This window comes from Vitis riparia, chromosome 1 (genome assembly GCF_004353265.1).
Source record: "Vitis riparia cultivar Riparia Gloire de Montpellier isolate 1030 chromosome 1, EGFV_Vit.rip_1.0, whole genome shotgun sequence".
NCBI lineage: Eukaryota > Viridiplantae > Streptophyta > Magnoliopsida > Vitales > Vitaceae > Vitis > Vitis riparia.
This window is the reverse complement of record NC_048431.1, coordinates 21,529,910-21,549,549: the sequence shown is the minus strand read 5'-3', so window position 1 is coordinate 21,549,549 and position 19,640 is coordinate 21,529,910. Positions and strand designations below refer to the sequence as shown.

Below are 19,640 nucleotides of genomic sequence, written 5' to 3'. Positions count from 1 at the left end.
CACAGCTCTTCTAACATATTTTAATCGTGTTTCAAGCAATTTTAAACACGATTATCCTCTCATCACCACAGCTTGACCATAGCCCATCAACAAAATTAAACAATCCTGGTAAGCTTATCTGTCCATAAGAGAAAAGCAGTGTGTGTTGTGACCACTACTATTATTCCTATTAAAGATGAATTTTCTTTCCCATATTATCTTGTATCTCTCTCTCAGTTCTGTTGAATCTTCCATGTTGTCGGGTTGGCTGTGCAATGGAACGATATCAATATCCTTAATGACATATATGAAGCCAGTAGAGAATAATAGCCTTCTAAGTTCTGAGTTGCCCCAGAGATTTGTCAGCTTCAAATCATAGATGCTAAACCTGAGATAGTTGGATTCCTTCAAAAACATCAACAATCGTTTCTCCTTCGTTGATGGTGACTGACCAGTTCTTCTCTCGTTGGCCTTTGGATACATTAGGCTTATGAACTGAGGGTGTGATGTTTGTGCTCAAGCATAGCTAAGAAGCCTGGTAGATTTGATTTACTGAGAGCCCATTGGGTTCATTGATGACCAAGGTTATTTGAGAAGAGAGATTTCCCAACAGGCCTCCAAGTATAGATAAAATTTTCTCTTGGAGATTGTCCGGGTATGAACTGGCTGGACGTGGTCTTGATCTCATTAAGCAAAGACCAAAGCAGCATCATGAATAAGGAAAAGATGGTGTTAATCAGTAGAACTGATGTTGTAGAAGGCATGGCTTTGGATTATGAAGGATTGTATGGAAATCAATTAGTTTTCCCCTGTAAAAAACATGAAAACTTTCCATTAGCATTTTGAACACTTGTTTCTATTGTAGGGGCCTAAGTTCATCTAGTTCAACATCCTTTGATGCATTCTCCGAGTTTTTCAATTATTATAGCAGAAAGTACATATGAATTTCACTGACAGTAGATGCCAAAAGAAACTGCATCTAGCATTAGACATATATAAATTGAATACAATTGTCAGCCAGACCATCATAATGTGAAGTAGTTGATTTCCATGTGCATCCCTTTCAATTCCATTCTTCTAACTTGGATTGTGATTGCGAAGGACTTTGGGCACCTCTACCTGGTTTCATGTGCCACCCTGACTCGAATAATTCTAGTATTGGATCATCATTACTGATGCATTCCTCGTCTTTGCTTACATTTTTCTCAGTTTCCACCTCAACTTCCCCCTCAATAACCATGCTCTCCTCCTTGCCATTTTTTTCATTCTCTTGGCCTCCATTTTTCTCTGTTCTTAACCCAACTTCTTTCTTCTGAAGCATGGTCTTCACAATCTCCTTAGAATCATCCTCTTTCATTTCATTCTCATATTTGGTTCCCTTCTCTAGAGCTTCCTTGTAAGTACACTTCAGAACTTCCCCTTCAGCCACTGCAGGAGACTTCACCATATGCTCACTTTCTCCCCTCGATTCAATTTGATGCACTTTGCCAACCGACGATGATCCATTATTCGGGTCAGTGCAGTTTATATCAACCATTATCTCCTTCTCTCTTGCAGCATCAGTTCCCCAGTCAGCCAGTAGAGAGAGGAAAAAATTCAACCAGGACACAACATGAGCCAACACCCAGTCTAGAAGTGGAACCCTTTGGATAACCATAGGAAGCTTGTCTGCAGCATCATCAAATCTTCCTGGTAAGGTTTCTGCAATGTGGAGCAGCTCATCAAGCTTGTTGAACACATGGGTCGATGGTGGAAAAAGCCTCTCGATCTTGTCTTCAATAGCTAGAATGCGATCATCAGCAAAGGAAAGGAGAGCCAGCCATTGGCACCGTATGGCATACACAAATGGGCAGGCTGAGGTAGCTAATGTCGCCATCTTTTTTGTCACAGATCCTATGGGTCCGTTGAAGCCTTGGACTTTCATGTAGGCGTTGTGGGACATTGCTAAGATGGAAGCTCCACATGTATGCAACGGGCGGCGTCTGCACCTCATTCCGGTTCGCGTGGTTGATTCCTGAGAAAATTGAAGCCAAATGTGCGACAAAATCTGTAATAATCCTAAAAATTTTGTTTGTGACTCCAAAAAATATTGTTACTATTTATGAAATCAACATGATTTCTAGAACTCCACGTCCTACAATATCCTACTTTAATGCTCATTGGAATTAGAAAGTTTACTGTAAAATTCTCAAAAATATTTTCTTTATTTTTTTTTATAATAAATTAAATAAGAGAATTCAAAATCCCTTCCTACCTTTTTTTCCTCCCATAATTCAATAGAAACTTTATAATATATTTCAACATTATTAAAATATAAGAGCACATTTGAACTTATTTCTTAAAACTTGTTTTTAAAAACTATTTTTTATTTTTTAATTTAAAAACAATTTTTAAAAACAAATTCAAAAAAAAAATCAAACGGGTTCATATCTTTCTTTTATTTTTAAAAATTAATGAAAATAATTCTTATTTATTTTTTAAAAATTATTTTTTATTCCACTTTATTTTTAAAAAGTATTTTTAAAAAACAATAACCAGACATTATTAAAAGAAATTTAAAACAATTTTATGTTTTTAAAAATAAAAAAAATTATTTTTAAATCATATGATTAAACAGATTCTTAATAAAACTTCACTATAATAATAAAACTATTCACATATTAAAAAAATGATATATATAATAATAATAAAGAAAGTTAGTAAGTAGTGTTCCTTATTGGGTTTCTATTTTGGTTTGCTTACCATATTGGAGTTCATTCCTAATCATAATAGAGTTTGTGTTTGTAAAGGATTAAAACTAGAGTTTCAGTGGATTTGGACTATCCCTATCTAGCCTCTATATAGATCATTTTTCGCTCACAATTTTAGATTTTTTTTTTCCAGTTAGTCTCAGGTGTTCATCGTTCAGGTGCACGGCTGCAATCGACAATGCTGATTAAAAGTACGTTTAAATTTACGCTGTGTTTATATCTATCTTCCCATCATGCATGCAATCTTGATTTTCCTACACTTTCCTGGGAAAGTAAAAAATAGAAACTAGGAGAAACGTTCTGAGAAATTACCAAAAAGATGAAAGTATTCAAAGGGTAGAAAACTCGTACCATGGACGAGAAAGATGCTCTGGAATCCATAACCTCTCTGAAAAAACAAAGCTTGAGGGTTGTTGTTATTATTATTCAATCTGGTTGACGAAAGAAAAAGAAAAAGAAAAATGATGAACCATGCATGCATGTTTATGAGAAGAAAGTAGAAAAGAATATGAGGAATGTTTTTGGGCTAAAAACATGGAGAATTTGTGGGTGTTATTGATTTTAGGGTTTGGTTCAAATTTAGTTGCAACTCTTGTTTCGTTCTGATTGAAAATCTTTTTTTTTTTTTTTTTATAAAAAAGGCTAGGATCCGGCTTATCTAGAATGGTCTCGACCTGACCCTTTTAGGACCGACCCGAACTGTCTATTTTCCGAGTTGCAGACTCGGATCACGAACTCAGACCGAGTCACGAACTCGGCTATGGCATTATTCATCTGGTGTCAACGTGAAACAATTTGGATCCTTGAAAAAGCATCGAATTTGATTCTCTGAGGGAGCATCACCTTTTCACCACAAGTTCAAAAGGTTCCAATGAGTTCTCTCAGATCTGAACTCTCACTCATTTGCAAATGTTTTTTTTTTTTTTTTTTTTCAATTTTTAGAAAATAAGTGGAAGGCAAGTTCGTGTAATATTTTTCCTATTTCAATGAAATGTTAATTCTGAGGACTTGATCTAGAGGCCTTGTTTTGGCCTGTGTTGTAATTCGAACTATGCCGAAATCGAACTTTTCGCTCGGTAAAAATCTGGCTCAATTTCGGAAGATCGTATGTGTTGTTGTTTTCTGTTCTTGTTGCCGTTGTTTGCTCGATTCGTTTTAGTGTAGTTGTTATTTTTTTTTTTTCTTAATGATTTGCTTGACGGTCTGTTTGGCTGCTTAGAAAACGGAGAAAATTGAAAGAAACCAGAATCGCTAACGTTGTTGTCGGACCCGACTTGTGGTTAAACTTTTTCTTTTCCCTTCTTGTGAATGTTTCAATGTCGGATTGGCTACTAAGAAGACGAAGGAAAAATGAAAAACAGAATTGTGAATGTTGGTGTAATTTTTTTCCTTTTTCTGATTCTCTTCACAGTGTGTTTTGTTGTTGAGAAGAAAAATGAAAGAAACGGAATTGTTAACGATGTTTGCTCGGTTTTGAAGGGTTTTTTTTTTTTTATCTTTTTTTTCTTAAGGATTTTCTTGAGACTCCATTTGGTTACTGAGAAATCAGAGGAAGCAAAGAAACAAAATTGTGATATTTATTGTCTTCTGTTGTTCCTGTTTCTCAGCAATCAAAGGAAGCCTTGATCAAATTGATGCTTTTCTTCATAAATATCTTGGTGTGTTATTGATTCTTTTCTTCCATTTTATGCTTTCTTTTGCTTAATTTGGTGGGGACTTTTAATGTTTGCTTTACTTTTATTGCACTTGGGGACATTTTGTTCTCTGGTCTTCTGCAAAATTGTGGTGATCCGTATGGATTATGGCCTAGGTTTTTTTATCTTTTCACTGTGTGCTTTTTTTTTTTGTGCAATTTATAAATTCTTGTCCGGAGAGTTCTTAAATCCTCGACAATTGTGTCTGTATATCCTGTTCATGCATAAAATGAGAATAATTCGAATTTACGATTCAATTCTGAGGAAATTTTCCATTATTTGAAACAGAAGGGTATCAAATTTAAAAGAATATTTTTGGAACTCTGAAACTAAATCATGAAATTTGGCTATTCGTTTAGTAGATTAATTACTCATTTTGCTGAGCTTTCATGGAGAGGTAACAAATTTGTTCTTAGGTCTAGTTAGTCATGCATCTTAATCTTAATGCATTTACACGAATATGGTTTGTTTGTTTTTTTTGTGTTCTCTATGATAGTCATTCATATTTTCAATTCCTAATGTATAAAAAAATATCAGTTTGTTTGCTTCAACAGCATGAAATCAAGGAAAGGGACTGAGGCAGCACCATTGGATGAGGAATATGATTGTATTATTGGGCTTCTGAATTATTTGATAACTTACATATAGATGAATCTTATTTTATAATCAATCTTTTGTTGACTGGTGGCCATCATGATAGGAAAAGGGTCATTTTCCTTCAATCTTTTTTCTTTGAATTGGTATCAGCACTGCATTAACAATCAATCCGTTTGCACAGCAAACATGATCTACTTCTCTATGATTCCAAAGGCAGCATATATGTTTGTCTTCATGAGCATGTTTTTGAGACGTATATGATTGTCTTCATGAGCATGATTTTGAAATATAGAACATATTAACTGCCCTTTAGGTTCGAGAATGGATTGTCATGCTTTTTTTTTCTTTCATGTAGGCATAACTGGAGATGGAAGATGTTTGTTCAGGTCAGTGGTCTATGGTGCTAGCCTGAGAGCAGGAAAGGCATGTCCAAGTGAGAAAATTCAGAGAGAACTTGCAGATGAGCTCAGAGAAAAAGTATAACTTTTTTTTTTTTTTTTCTTTTCCTTCGATCTAATTCAACTGATGATATTTGCACATGTTTTTAACCAATTTTTGCTTCTTGTTCAGCAATTTATTATAGTTCTAGAAAGATATTTAGTTTACATTAGACAATGTGTCAACATGTTGAACTTGCTTCAACTACTAAGCCTGATTTTCTGCAATTCTTATAATTAGCTTCATGATCAAATGATAATGGCTTAATTATTGACCAGCTTCCCAAGATTTAAAGCAAGTGAAAGTCATATTAGTTTTTCTGTTTTCATTTGTTGAACTATATTTTCTTACCTGCCTAATGAGTTCATTGGCTGCTTATACATTTCAACTGAATATATGTACTTGTGCCTTCTCTTTTTGCCTGTTGTTCATTGGTGATGTTTTCAGCATTCTTAATTTTTTTTTGGTTTTGACAGGTTGTAGATGAATTCATAAAGAGGCGAGCAGACACTGAATGGTATTAATCTTTGGGGATCTTTGCGTTCATGTTGGTCAATTTCTTGAATTTCTTTCTGTAAAGTCATTGAGGAGGGCCCATATGCTAAATTTGTAAAGAGGGTTTGCCTTTAAACAATGCTCTTACAATTCAGGATTGGGTACATGATATCAAGGACTATACTGTATAGATGAGAACTGCGGGCATATAATCAGATTGCTGAACCCTCCAATCTTGATTAATATCCATCTTCAGTCATATTTTAAGCTAGACCCTGATACTCATTCTTTGACAAGTAATTCAATCTCCATGCACTGGCAGGTTTCTTGAAGGTGATTTTGATGATTATGTTTTAAGGATGCGGCAGCCCCACATCTGGGGAGGAGAACCTGAGCTGCTCATGTCCTCACATGTCTTACAGTATGTCTTTTTCCACCCTTGTGAACTTTTTCCTCTACCACCCACTTGATTATCCATTTTGGTAAAAGACGTTTATTAGGTAATATGGTAAGCAAGAACTTTTAATACGCATGTAATGATGTTTATTTGGGGTTCCACCATCTCAAATAAGTCATAGCCCCAAGTTCTGCTGTGGGTGGTGCAATTTCATGTCTACATAATATCTCTGCACGCATGCACATGGGTATATGTTGGTGTAAGTTTTGTATTATGTGATAAGGAGCTCATAGTTCACCATGGATTCTCATGATCTGTGTGTCTAAGGTTATCTTAGAGGTCTTCCAGTAGATATTTTAGGTCAAATGAAAATAGTCTGAATTTGATAGGTTTTGCAATTATCTACTTTCTTTTTACTCCAGAGTTCAAACCAACAGCAGGAGGTTGTTCAAATATGATTGTTGTAGAATATTCAATCATATGCTGTAATTGGTTCGTAAAGAGGCAATAAACAGGAAGAAAGAATGCAAGATCAATTCATAGAAAATGGTTATGGAAGGCTTGGTGAGAAGTTTGGGGTCGGGTAGGTGGTCAAATTGGGTGGCTTTGGATGCGGTGGGCTCTGCAGGAGGGATTTTGGTGTGCTGGGATAAAAGATCCCTGGAAGTGTTGGAGACGGAGGTGGGGAATTTCTCGGTATCCTGCAGGATTAGGAATGTGGAAAATGGGCTAGTATGGATCTTTACTGGGGTATACGGGCCTTTTTCCAGGGAAGATAGAATTTGCTTGTGGGAAGAGCTAGGGGCGATCAGAGGCCTATGGGAGGACCCGTGGTGTTTAGGGGGGATTTCAATGTGCTACTGTCTCCAAGGGAAAGAAATAGACAGGGAAGGCTAACTGGTGCTATGAGAATGTTTGCCCAGACAGTTGACGACTTAGAACTTATGGATCTTCCTATGCAAGGAGGTGTTTTCACTTGGAGTGGGGGGAGGAATAACCAATCCTGGGCTAGACTAGATAGGTTTTTGGTTACGCATCAGTGGCTGGAGATGGTTAGTGGGATTGCCCAATGTAGGCTGCAGAGACCCACTTCTGACCATTTTCCTATTTTGCTGATGGGTGGGGGGTTGAGGAGGGGTCCCACCCCGTTTAGATTTGAGAACATGTGGCTGAGAGTGGAGGGCTTTAAAGGTCTTATACGGGGTGGTGGCAGGAGATTGAGGTGAGGGGAAGGGCTAGTTTCAGGCTGGCCTCGAAGCTGAAGGTTTTAAAGCATAAAATTAAAGTTTGGAATAGGGAGGAGTTTGGTAGGCTGGAAATCAACAAAAACTCTGCCCTTCAGCAAGTGGAATATTGGGATGGTGTGGAGAGCGAGAGGAGTCTGACTATGGCTGAAACTGAACAGAAAAAGGAAGCTAAGGATGCCTTCCACAAATGGGTGCTGTTGGAAGAAGTCCATTGGAGGCAGAAATCAAGGGAGTTGTGGCTCAAGGAAGGGGATAGGAACACCGGCTACTTTCATCGGATGGCTAATGCCCACCGTAGGAATAATTCCTTGGACAGGATAAAGATTAATGGGGATTGGCTGACTGAGGAGCAAGAGGTAAGGGAGGGGATTGTGAACGCTTATCAGAATTTTTTATCAGAAGAGCCAGGGTGGAGAGCGGATATTGAGGGCTGCATCTCAATCAACTAAATCCTCGGGAAGCTGAAGACTTGGAGAGGCCTTTTGCTGAGGAGGAGATCTACTGTGCACTGATGGAAATGAGGGGAGATAAAGCACCAGGCCCGGATGGATTTACAATGGCTTTTTGGCAAGAGAGCTGGGATTTGGTGAAGGAGGAAGTGGGGGATCTGTTTAAGGAATTCTTTGAACATGGGTCCTTTTCCAAATGTCTGAATTCTACCTTCCTGGTTCTTATCCCCAAGAAGGGAGGAGCTGAAGATCTGGGGGATTTTAGGCCCATTAGCTTGCTTGGGGGGTTGTATAAACTATTGGCCAAAGTCCTTGCGAATAGGCTAAAAAAGGTGCTGGATAGAGTCGTCTCAGCAGATCAAAATGCGTTTGTGAGTGGGAGACAGATTTTAGATGCGTCATTGGTGGCTAATGAGGTGATTGATTATTGGCTCAAAAGGAAAGAGAAAGGGTTGATATGCAAGTTGGACATTGAAAAAGCCTATGACAGCATCAATTGGAAGTTTTTGATGAAAGTGCTTCGGAAGATGGGTTTTGGGGTCCGATGGATGGATTGGATGTGGTGGTGTATTTCCACTGCTAAATTTTCCATCTTAATCAATGGGGAGCCTGCCGGTTTCTTCTCAAACTCAAGGGGCTGCGGCAAGGAGACCCTCTCTCTCCATATCTCTTCGTCTTGGGGATGGAGGTTCTTAGTACCCTTCTTAGACGGGCTGGTGAGGGGGATTTATTACCGGCTGTAGGCTTCGGGGAAGAGGGGCGAGGAGCTGGCTGTTTCACACCTACTTTATGCGGACGACACAATCATCTTTTGCAAAGCTGAAAGAGAGCAAGTAACCAATCTAAGTTGGATTTTGGCATGGTTTGAGGCGGCCTCGGGACTTAGAATTAATCTGGCTAAGAGTGCCCTCATTCCCGTGGGGCAAGTGGATGAGTTGGAGGAGTTGGCGGCTGAACTAGGATGCAGATTGGGGGCCTTACCCACTGTCTATTTGGGGCTGCCCCTTGGAGCGCATCATAAAACTGTTTCTTCTTGGGACGGGGTGGAAGAAAGAATGAGGAGAAGACTAGCCAAGTGGAAAAGACAATACATTTCGAAGGGAGGTAGAATTACTCTTATCAAGAGTACTTTGGCCAGCATACCCACCTATTTTCTCTCCCTTATCCGCATCCCTAGGTCCGTTTCAAAAAGGATTGAGAAAATCCAAAGAGACTTCCTTTGGGGGGGAGGTAGCTTGGAGAGGAAAGCTCACCTAATAAAGTGGAAGGTGGTCTGTAGCCCCAAGGAGGAGGGAGGTTTAGGCATCCGAAAGATTAATTTTCTGAATAGAGCCTTGTTGGGAAAATGGGTGTGGAGATATGCTTATGAGAAAGAGAACCTATGGAAAATGGTGATAGGGGTTAAGTATGGCCAAGAGGGATGTGGGTGGAGGACAAAGGAAGCTGGTGGGCCTCACGGAGTGGGATTATGGAAGGAGATCATGAAGGAAGCTGATTGGTGTTGGGAGAGCATTGATTTTAAGGTAGGAAAGGGGACCAAAGTGCTATTCTGGACGGATAAATGGTGTGGTAATGAGGCGCTGTCTCAAACCTTCCCTCAGCTTTTTACCTTGGCAGGGAATAGGAATGCCAAAGTCAGTGAAGTGTGGGACTCGAGCATGGGTCAAGGAAGCTGGAATCTGAGATTGGTTAGAGACTTCAACGATTGGGAGTTGGACCAGATAGGTAATATGTTGACTCTGCTGAGGGATTTCAGAACTTCCACTGAGGATGATACAGTGAGATGGAAAGGGGAAGGCAATGGCGTTTTGGGGCTAAGGGGGCCTACAAATTGCTGGTGGGGTCCTCAGCCTGTGCCTTCCCGAACAGACGCATTTGGTTGGATAAGGTTCCAACAAAAGTGTCTTTTTTTGCTTGGGAAGCCTCGTGGGGGAAGATCCTCACCTTGGATAAGCTTCAGAGAAGGGGTGGCAGCTCCCGAATCGATGTTTTTTGTGCGGCTGCGAAGAGGAAAATGCGGATCATATTCTAGTTCACTGTACAGTGGTTAAATCTCTTTGGGAGATTGCACTCGCTATTTTGGAGTCCAGTGGGTGTTCCCAAATTCAGTTATAGATGTGCTTCTTAGTTGGAGGGGTTCTTTTGTGGGAAAAAAAAGAAAAATACATGGAATTCCATTCCGTTGTGTATATTTTGGACGGTGTGGAAGGAAAGGAACCGGTTAGCTTTTAGGGGAGGGTCTTTAGATATTCAAAAATTCAAGAATTTTTTTGTATGTAATTTGTGGAGGTGGGCTAGGGTGTACATTGGTGAGGATTCATATTCTCTTTTAGGCTTTTTAGAGTGGCTTGCGGTCACTTGAGGGTGGGTGAGGTTGTGGCAGCCTTTCTTCTTGGGCTTTTGAGTATACTACCTGTATACATGCGGCTTCTCAGCCTTCATTAATATATTCTGATGTTTATCTATCAAAAAAAAAAATGGTTATGGTGGCTCAGGGTTAAGGAAAGAAAGAATCGACAAATAAAATATCGTGTCAGTACGATTAGGAAGGCTGGGGAACAAGGAATAGAGAATCGAATTTGAGCTTATGTACATCTTGTATATTTCTTATACACTTCAAAAAATATGATTAGGACTTGCAAAAGAATTAGATAAATACTGGGAAGCAATGATAGAGGAAACTAGCAGAAACTTTCAAATTCTGTCAAAAATGTGTAAGAATCTTTTATGCACGATGTATTTGCTCTCATTCACTACTCTGTGTCCTTTTGAATTTTGTGGTGAGTTGGCTGGACAAAATGGATTTTAATTGTTATTCAATCATTGAATCAAAATTTCTTACCAAATTTCTATAATCTAATTGGATTTGACATGATTTGGATTTCTCACTATTTGCAATGGTACACACAAAGCAGATGCATTTTCTTAAGCACCTATTCAAGTTATTTTACACATCTGAATCCCTTTTATAAACCTCTTCCTGTTAACATTTGAGTATTCTGTTTCCAGGATGCCCATCACAGTGTACATGTCAGAAAAGAACTCCAACGACCTTAAAGTATAGCGGAATATGGTCAAGAGTATGGCAAGGAAGACCCAATCTGTGTTGTATATCATGGTTATGGACATTACGATGCATTGCAGAATCCTGCCAGCACTAAACAATCCAAGTCGTAAGAATTCTATCTGCCTTGCTATGTATGTTTTATTGTGAGACTCCTTTACGTTAGAACATTACGTGCTTGTGCTTGTGTACTTCATTGATTTCCGCAAGTAAACCTGATTTCTAAAGAATGCTAGGGTCATAGTTTTTGTTACTGATTAGCTCCAGTCAAATGGAATGGGTGATTAAGGGTCCAATTTAAATTGTTCTATCAATGTAGTTCCTATCCAAGATACAATGAAACCCCATTCTCAAGACAGGAAGGGAACTCTTGAGGATTTTGATGGGAAGTGTTTCAGAAAACCCTGAGAAGCATTCCAGAAACTATGTAATTGGGAATCATTACCAAAATCCCATGACAGAAATATATCTTTTCCCACGAAATGTTTCCCAACTGTTTCTGTGACATTCATATCTTCTCAAATTCTCAACTATCTAAATTTCCTGGATTATTTTCTTGCACACATAACCTAGCTCTTATTGGATTTTACCAGGATGTCGACAAAGATAGGGTGCTTATAGTCTTTTTGTGTTTATTGGCAGGCGCAAGCAAAGATGACCGCTCGTGATTGATTGGCTTGTTTAGCTTCTTAGAGCTTCTTATACTCAGACCTTTGGCTGTCTGCGATACTAAAAATGAATGTTGTTTCTCTTGTAATAGCTAGTTTGTAATGATAGGAAAAACAGTGTATGATTGCAGATGATGAAGGCTTCTGAGTTGAATTCCTGATTGATTTCAAGAAAAATCTCATGTACAACTCTGGAATTTGGAATCTCTAGATAATGAAATTTATTTTGTTATTTCAATTAGGAAGTTAAAGATATGCAAACCCTCTGTTATCTCTTTAATCATAGCCCCTGCTTTGATGAAACTGCAATTGAACGCTCTATTCTCATTCATTTTTTTGAGAGATATGAGTGCTATTATTGAGGTATTGAACCATCTTTTATTTTTCTAAAGCAGGGTTCCTAATTAACTAGAACTGGCAATTTCAAAGACTAAACGCAAATTTAGAACCTCATTTTTGGCTCAGCCTGAACCTGGTGATCATCCTAGAATCTCAATTTTGGCTCAAATCAACTAGAAAGAAGCGAAGAAAGTGGTGCTACCAACAAGTTGAACATAAAAGAAGTTAAATAGGTTTATACAGGAAAAACAATACTATGAATGATTATCAGCATAAAACCATGGCTAGTAGTAATTTTTATCTGTACAGTATGGGCATGTTAAAACTCTTCCCCAAATGGGAAGAGCCCATATATCTTCAACTCTGATGAAACCAAAATAACTCAAAAACTCAAAAAAGGGAACACTGAATATGATATATGCTTTTTGTATATTAAAGAAGTGTGACTATTCACCATCCCTCCATACTTCCCGGAGGAGTCGATATCTCACAACATCCCTACCCCCCTTTCCCTTAGGCAGCCAACTGGGTTTTGTTGAAGTAGGAGTACCTCGGCTGTTGTCACCGATTATTGAAGTTATGGGGGAATCCAGTTCATCAAGCTCATCATCGCTAATGTGGACTTTCTAAGCAGTGATGACCCACTCCTCTGCAGACTTTGGCTTCCCACCTCCCCTATGATGCTTGCAAATGAAGCAGCTGAAGGGGGAGAATAGACTGGGGGAGTCGCAATGCATGGGAAGCTTGTGATAGACTCTTCTGCACCCTCAAGAGAGTCCTGAATTGAAGTCAAACTGAATGTATTAGCAGAAAATGCAATTTACAGAAAGGCTTGTCCTGGTTTTAAGGTTTAGGATTTAGATCAACTAAAGGGTTTAAAAGTAGGTGATGAAAGATTTGCGTTAAACAAAGGAAATTATTGGGGAAGGACCTACCTCAGAATCCAGGGTTTCAAAGATGACCTCTGGAATTGGGTCGGGACAGAACTCATCTGGGACAAAATTGTCAAGGACCCTCCCGATGATTGGTACACCAAAAGTTGGGCATACCTTCAAAGATTGAAATTTGGAAGAGTGAATAGGGAAAATAAATTTATGAACCAAGATTGTGAAATTGAAAGAACTTGAGTTACCAGGATATTACCTCTTTTCTTGTGGACCTATCAGCTAGCATTTCAAATGGAAGCATCATGAGATCACTCAATGCATTAAGGAGATGGAAGACCTTGAAGGAGGTCTCACATTTCAGCCTCTTGTCATCACCAAATTCATTTGTATCTCCAGGTGCGTCATTGTCATCAATACCAAATAGATCTGTAAGCCATCTCGACCAGTTCCCTACCTGTTTTGACAGAAAATGTAGCAAAGCTTTCAATCAAGAGAAACTAATTCATTTACAATTGGTGCAGATGTGAGATTCTTTTTGTTGATAATTAGGAAGAATCCAGAAAGAAACATCAAGGAAGAGTAACTCCAGAGAGAACTCCCATAACAGCCTTATACAGTGACTTACAATTTAAAAATGATTCTTTCAATGTAATTAAGGAACAACATTTGAAAGAAAAGGTATCCCATCCAAGTTCATACATTTCCACCTTTACTTTTTTCCTTAGGAGACTATTCAGAACACACCACAAAATATCATTATTAGGAAATCATTAAAAGTCATTTTCCCCTTAAGTCACTTCCAAGAGCACCCACCAAAGATGAGGGCAGGATAGCTCAAACGCTGAATTCTGATTATGAAAATATAAATGCCAAACAGCCAAGAAAAAGAAAGATACCAGTGAAGGTGATAATGAGAAATACACATCCTGAAACTCTAAAAAATTAAGGACATGTTGCACATAAATAAGATAAATATGAAGAGCTATCAAAATGGTTTACATAAAAAAGGGGTTCACAGAACAAGGTGTTCATTACTCACAGCATTTTTCAATTGAGCACCAGCACCAAAGCTTGATTTTCCAGCTGGAATTGGGAGAACTTTAGAATCACAGATGGGATCAGACACAGGATCTGTTGGCATCTCTTCGGCTGATTCACGAAGAATAGCATTGAACATTCCCACGTCTAATCTACTGACCAACTGTTCCATGACCTAGAAACACAACAGAAGAACTTATTTCTAACTGGTGCATTCCAGCTATACTACTGCTAAGCCAATAAAACCATATAAGTGCACATAACATGATGCAGAAGCTGAATATAACATAGGAAATGTATCAAGAGATATGGATATAAAACAGTAGATATCAGAAAACAAATATTGGCTTCCTCAAGATTACAGCTTTATTGTGATAATGGGATACTAACACAGATTTGAGACCACTTGTGGAACCCAAAAAAAAAATTCTTACATGTTAAAATTTTTTAGGAAAATAAAAACTAAAATGGAAAGTTTGCCCCCTCTAAAAAAAACTAATTATTTTTCTTTTTATTTTTTAATTCTTTTAAAACTTTTTTATATAAAATCAAAAAAAAAAATAATGTTCTTGGTACTATCGTTGTTTAATTTGATACATTTTCATAATTGATATTTCAAATTATTTAATTATTTAATAATAATAATAATAATAAATACCATTAATTACCATACAATTTATAAATAAGGATTATAATATAATATTTTTCTCACTGCCCCCCCAACAAAACTCACTGGCTCCACCACTATTTGAGACTTCATGAATTGATGCATGAACTTCCTACAGATAGCTTTTGATTCAGATCATCTTATCACTTAAAGCATTTTTTCTTTAATATCAAATATCACTCTAAAGCAATATCCCTGATTAAATGTCAGCCTCATTAGATAATTGCCATTCTATAATGAAAACAGAATCGAACAAGAATTTCTTTAAAGATATGATTGTGATGATTCTTGGATGAAAGCACTAAGTGGTAGTATTGGTTTAATGTGCCAGATTGCATTTTCACTATGTGACTCAAGATCACTGTGGTACAAACATACAAGAACACAATGTACAGATAAGTGATTGAAAATACTTAATCAAATACAAACCATCCACTGCCATTTTCACTTTCTACTTTCTGCAGAAAAACATAAGCATGACTTGGTTGTGTACTATGGTATTACCATACAAATGCAAAATGCTAGCAGTTTTGATATAACCAAACTAGAAATGTGTAAGGTAAAAAATTCAGCATTACAAAGCACAGTGAGGAAGGAAATTGTAATGCATAAACATACCAATCTAGATAGCACAGGCAAGCAGCCACACTCATGCCCTCCAGCTCGAGTAGGACAAAGCCTTTCACAGGCATCTTTGAATGCCCTCTTCCATAGTTCAATAGAAAAATTCCCCTGCTCTTGATCACCCAAAGAATGTCTCCTTCCATATGTTTTCCTTGAGTTTGAACCCCTACTTCCATCAATAATCTTTGCAGCTGTGGACTGCATGTAGGGAGTAAGGGTCTGAAAGGATGGAACAGAGGAAACCAGATTATCCATGAGGAGTAAGGACATTCTAAATCAAACTAGAACTTGCTCTTAGGCCAGAAGCAGATACAGCAACAGAAGAAAAAAGATAAGAAGAATTAGGATTTAACCTGCCACCACACAGACTCAATGATTCGGGAGAAGATCCAACCTTCAATCTTTTCCAACACAAGAATAAATGTTTGTGGGTCCTCCCAGTCATCAGAACTCTCTCTTGCATTATTTTCTTCTTTATTGTACCTGTTTCTACTTCCACCACTTCCAGTGGAAGGTCCAGCAGAAAGTGCCATTTCCGCAACAGCCTGGCTGACAATTGCTCTCAATACAATTGAATTCGACAACCAGAAAGTTAACCTGTCACAGAACACAGAAATTCAATAAAATTTGAAAAGAAACATAGAAATATTTTGATTGGGAAAAATTAGAAAGCAATTTGTCAGATGATTCAGATCATCTGACAAACATGACTTATTTTACCCCAGAAGCTTTCCCAGGCGGAACCCATTAACACTATGTCCCACTATTGTTCTTGGGTTAAACTTTACTGGGGATTTCTAGTTTCCACCATTCTGCACCCAAAGTAATATTTGGTCCACCAGAGTGAGTCTCGCTAGTATTTCTGCCAACTTTAACTTGACTTGAATTGAAGAATGTCCAGATCATATGTTAGCACGTACCTTGGAACATCATTTCCACATGCTTTAGAAACCAGAACTAATCCTGAAGCAGCAGCTCTGGCTGCACTTGCCCTCTTAGCTTGGGTCCTTGCTTTGCAAGCATGAAGATAAAATCTAGAAAGACGCCGAGCTGGAGCATGGACCTTATTTGTAGAACTTCCATGCTCAGCAACAACCGAGTAAAGGCCAATCTCAATGGCAGCAGCCTCCCTCAACTCTTCCTCAAGCATCTTAATTCTAGACTCCAGTTCAACTTTGCTGTCAGAAAAGTTATTTATTCTTTCCTTTCTTTCACTTGCTGCAAAACCTTTAGCATCTTTATGAGAATCTTCCTGAATATCAATTTCCTTTTCCTTTTCCATAAGTGGACTATGGTCCAACAACCCAAAAGGTTTAGCTCTCTCAGAAGATAACTGTACAGACTTCACATGCTTTAGTTTATGATTGGTTACCAAACTTCCCTGCATCTCAGGCACTCTCTTGTTGAACGCAAGAGTATTACTCCTTAATGCAACTTGCTTCCTGGTAACATCTTGGGTAAATTTACTAACTAATTCATTCTCTGAAGAATGTTTCTTCTTCACCAAGTTCTGTTCTCCCTGTCCATTTTCTTGCTGCTCCTTTTCCTCTTCGTCAAGATCAACATGCAAATCAGCAACAGTTGTAGGCTCCTCTTGGTCATTTTTGTTTAACCTTCGTGATTTCTCATCATCCTTTCCATTGGCTTGAGATTCTACAGTTGCTACAAGGTTAGAGCTGACACCCACCTGAATTTTTGTTCCTGAGGGTGTGACTTTGGTTGCAAGGTTGTCAATGAAATTGCTCCTACTGGATTCTTCAGTACTACTCAGAATTTTGGCACTTCTGTCAGCAAACTTCCCACGGACAATAACTGTCCGCTCAAAACTTGTGCCCTTACCAGACTCTTCATTTTTTCCTTGAAAACCAAAGGAGGAGGAAGAAGATTGAACATGATTAGTAACAGTCTCTTCTGGGCTTGACATTGAGCTTTTCTTGGAAAAATCAGAAAAAGAAACCTCATCATTTACAGGGCTCTCAAGTTTAGTCAACAAGCCTGTTGATAAAAGGGATGAACTCCAATTCAGGTGTTTGGATGCTTCAGGAACAGAATTTGCCTCTGGTTTTACAGGTGCAGGTCCCAAAGATGGGGCAGGCTCTTCATTGTTCCTTCTTAAGCTATCCTTTGCTGATCCTGATCCATTCTGCAATTTGATAGAAACTGAATAAGAAACTATATACATAATTATAAAACTTCTTTGACTTTTCTTTTCCATTTTCTTCTTCCTCCTTTTCCTTTCTTCTTCTTTTTCTTTCTTTCTTTTTTTTTTTTTCTTTTGTTTGCAATATTTCAGTAAACATCCAAAAGTATGTAACCCATTCATCCAATTTGAACTCATCACTTGAATTCTAATTCCATAAAAACCTAACAAAAACAACCAACTTGAAAGAAAGAAGAAAATGAATATCTAATGGGCATATATGACAAACTTTATGGTAATTTAAAATGAGTAAGAACAGCATAATGATGTAGAAAACATTAATGAATTTTTATTCATGCACTCAATTCAACACAGAGAAGTAAGTAAATCAAAAAAGCTCTGAAATTGAAAACATTTGGCAGTGAAAGTGAATAGAAAGTAATCAGCCAAGTACCTCTTCAGTTTGGGCCGGTGAACATCCAGTGGTCTCAAAAGCAGAAGAGGAAATGATGCGTGATGAATGTGAGGAAGCACCACCATCATCATCATCAGTAAAAGAGGCGATCTCGACTTCCTCATTATTTTCTTCGCTCATCAATTCTGAAACGGATTCACCTCCGTCCTGATCCAATGATGCCTCTTTTGATAAGCTGACCACTGGCGATGAACTGGTGCTATCCTTTGCAAATGGCTGAATTTTAAGAAAAATAACTGGCTGCACCATATTCCTATGACTCTTCTTGCAATTCAATGGAGTGCTAATGGTAATGGCTTCTTCTATAATCCCATAGTCCGCAAGGTTTATTATAGCCGATCCCAAGACTTGACCTTTCCCTGTTTTGTCCTTTCGAGGTTCATACAGATTGAACTCTAAGCAGTTCTTCTGGAAACTGTCACGCCCCCGGCTTTTTCCATCCTTGTACAAAGCAACAGGAAGCCTAAAAGACTCGCTGAATTCAATTCTCCCATTTCCAACACTACAACTAAGAAACCCAGAAGCCTGATCACCATTTTCCCATTGAAAAACCACAGATTGAACTGATCTGACGGACTGTGAGGGTGGCCAAGGTTTAATCTCCTGAACATGAACTATATAATCAACCTTAACCAAAACGCCTTTACGATTCTTCGTCCTCAGCCCAAGAACCATGGTTTCAGATATAGTACAAACACACTGATTATCTTCACTATGCAGCACCAATGCCTTCAATTATGATCTATCACAATGCCTCCAAAATCAAAAGCCCCAAAGACCCAAAAAGGCAGATTATAGAATCAGAAACAACACATAAGAATGTTCCAAATCTGAATGATTACTAATGCTTGTGGGCGTGGCCAACCCCAGCCATCACACACAAAACTCAGATAGAACCAGCCCCAAAGGGGCCAAAATCAAATCCAATCATTACCAATGGAAAACCAACCAAACCAAAGCTCAATTCCAGACCATTCAACAACCACTATAAAAACAACAAATCTGTTACCAAACTTGAGAAGGCCAGGAGGTTGCTAAGAGCTGAGAGGGCAAATGCAGCAGAGAATGCAAGGGTCCACAGCTGAGAGGTGAGAAATTATTATGTGGGTTTGCTTGTAGGTCAAATGTGAAAAAAAAATGTGGGTTCAAAGAAGGAAACTGAAGGTGAAAGGTAGGTATTATCATTCTAATTATGATGGGGAATTGGCAAAAGAAGAGGAAAAGATCCAAACGTGTCGGCTCAGCCCACGGTACTGAATTCCCTTTACAACTTTTGCAAGGAATTTGGATGAGATGTGAATGCAGAGAGATCCATCATCCCTTTCCCTCACCATTTTCTCCTTGTAGCTTTGTGCTTTGATTGATATTAACTTTAGAACTTTGGGCTAGATTCCTCACAATATTAAATATTTGCCGTCCACTTGAAATTCTTTTCATTTTTGGTATTGTCATCATTATCTTTTGAAAAAGTAAGGATAATTATTACATTAAATATAATAAAAAAATCATACATAGTATAATTTCATTTGATATAGCACTCACATCAAATAATTATAGATATGAATGGCATAATATTATTTCTTTCATAAAAAATATCCTAAAATCATAGAAAAAATAAATTTATTTCATGCTTTGAAATTTAAAAGGAAAAATTATAACAAGAAGACATAGAAATAAAAATTATATATAAAA

At 38.1% G+C, this 19,640-nt stretch overlaps 3 protein-coding genes across 3 annotated transcripts; 1 reads left to right on the top strand and 2 right to left on the bottom strand.

The window, feature by feature from the left end:
* Positions 1-810: 810 nt before the first annotated feature.
* Positions 811-3,183, bottom strand: LOC117924146. The gene is made up of 2 exons (XM_034842720.1): positions 3,081-3,183; positions 811-1,993 (listed from the first exon to the last, which is right to left on the bottom strand). The coding sequence occupies exons 1-2, from the start codon at positions 3,108-3,110 to the stop codon at positions 1,043-1,045; spliced, it is 981 nt and encodes a 326-aa protein (XP_034698611.1). The 5' UTR covers positions 3,111-3,183; the 3' UTR covers positions 811-1,042.
* A 432-nt stretch (positions 3,184-3,615) lies between these two features.
* LOC117913612 (OVARIAN TUMOR DOMAIN-containing deubiquitinating enzyme 4-like) lies at positions 3,616-12,058 on the top strand. The gene is given in 7 exon segments (XM_034828631.1): positions 3,616-3,805; positions 5,376-5,497; positions 5,935-5,975; positions 6,276-6,374; positions 11,056-11,102; positions 11,105-11,219; positions 11,753-12,058. Coding segments are annotated over 7 exon segments (465 nt in total). The 5' UTR covers positions 3,616-3,780; the 3' UTR covers positions 11,769-12,058.
* Positions 12,059-12,303: 245 nt separating this feature from the next.
* Positions 12,304-19,304, bottom strand: LOC117913604. The gene is given in 9 exon segments (XM_034828619.1): positions 12,304-12,739; positions 12,742-12,895; positions 13,053-13,166; positions 13,261-13,458; positions 14,044-14,217; positions 15,328-15,552; positions 15,687-15,930; positions 16,254-17,476; positions 17,928-19,304. Coding segments are annotated over 9 exon segments (3,204 nt in total). The 5' UTR covers positions 18,624-19,304; the 3' UTR covers positions 12,304-12,563.
* Positions 19,305-19,640: the final 336 nt, after the last annotated feature.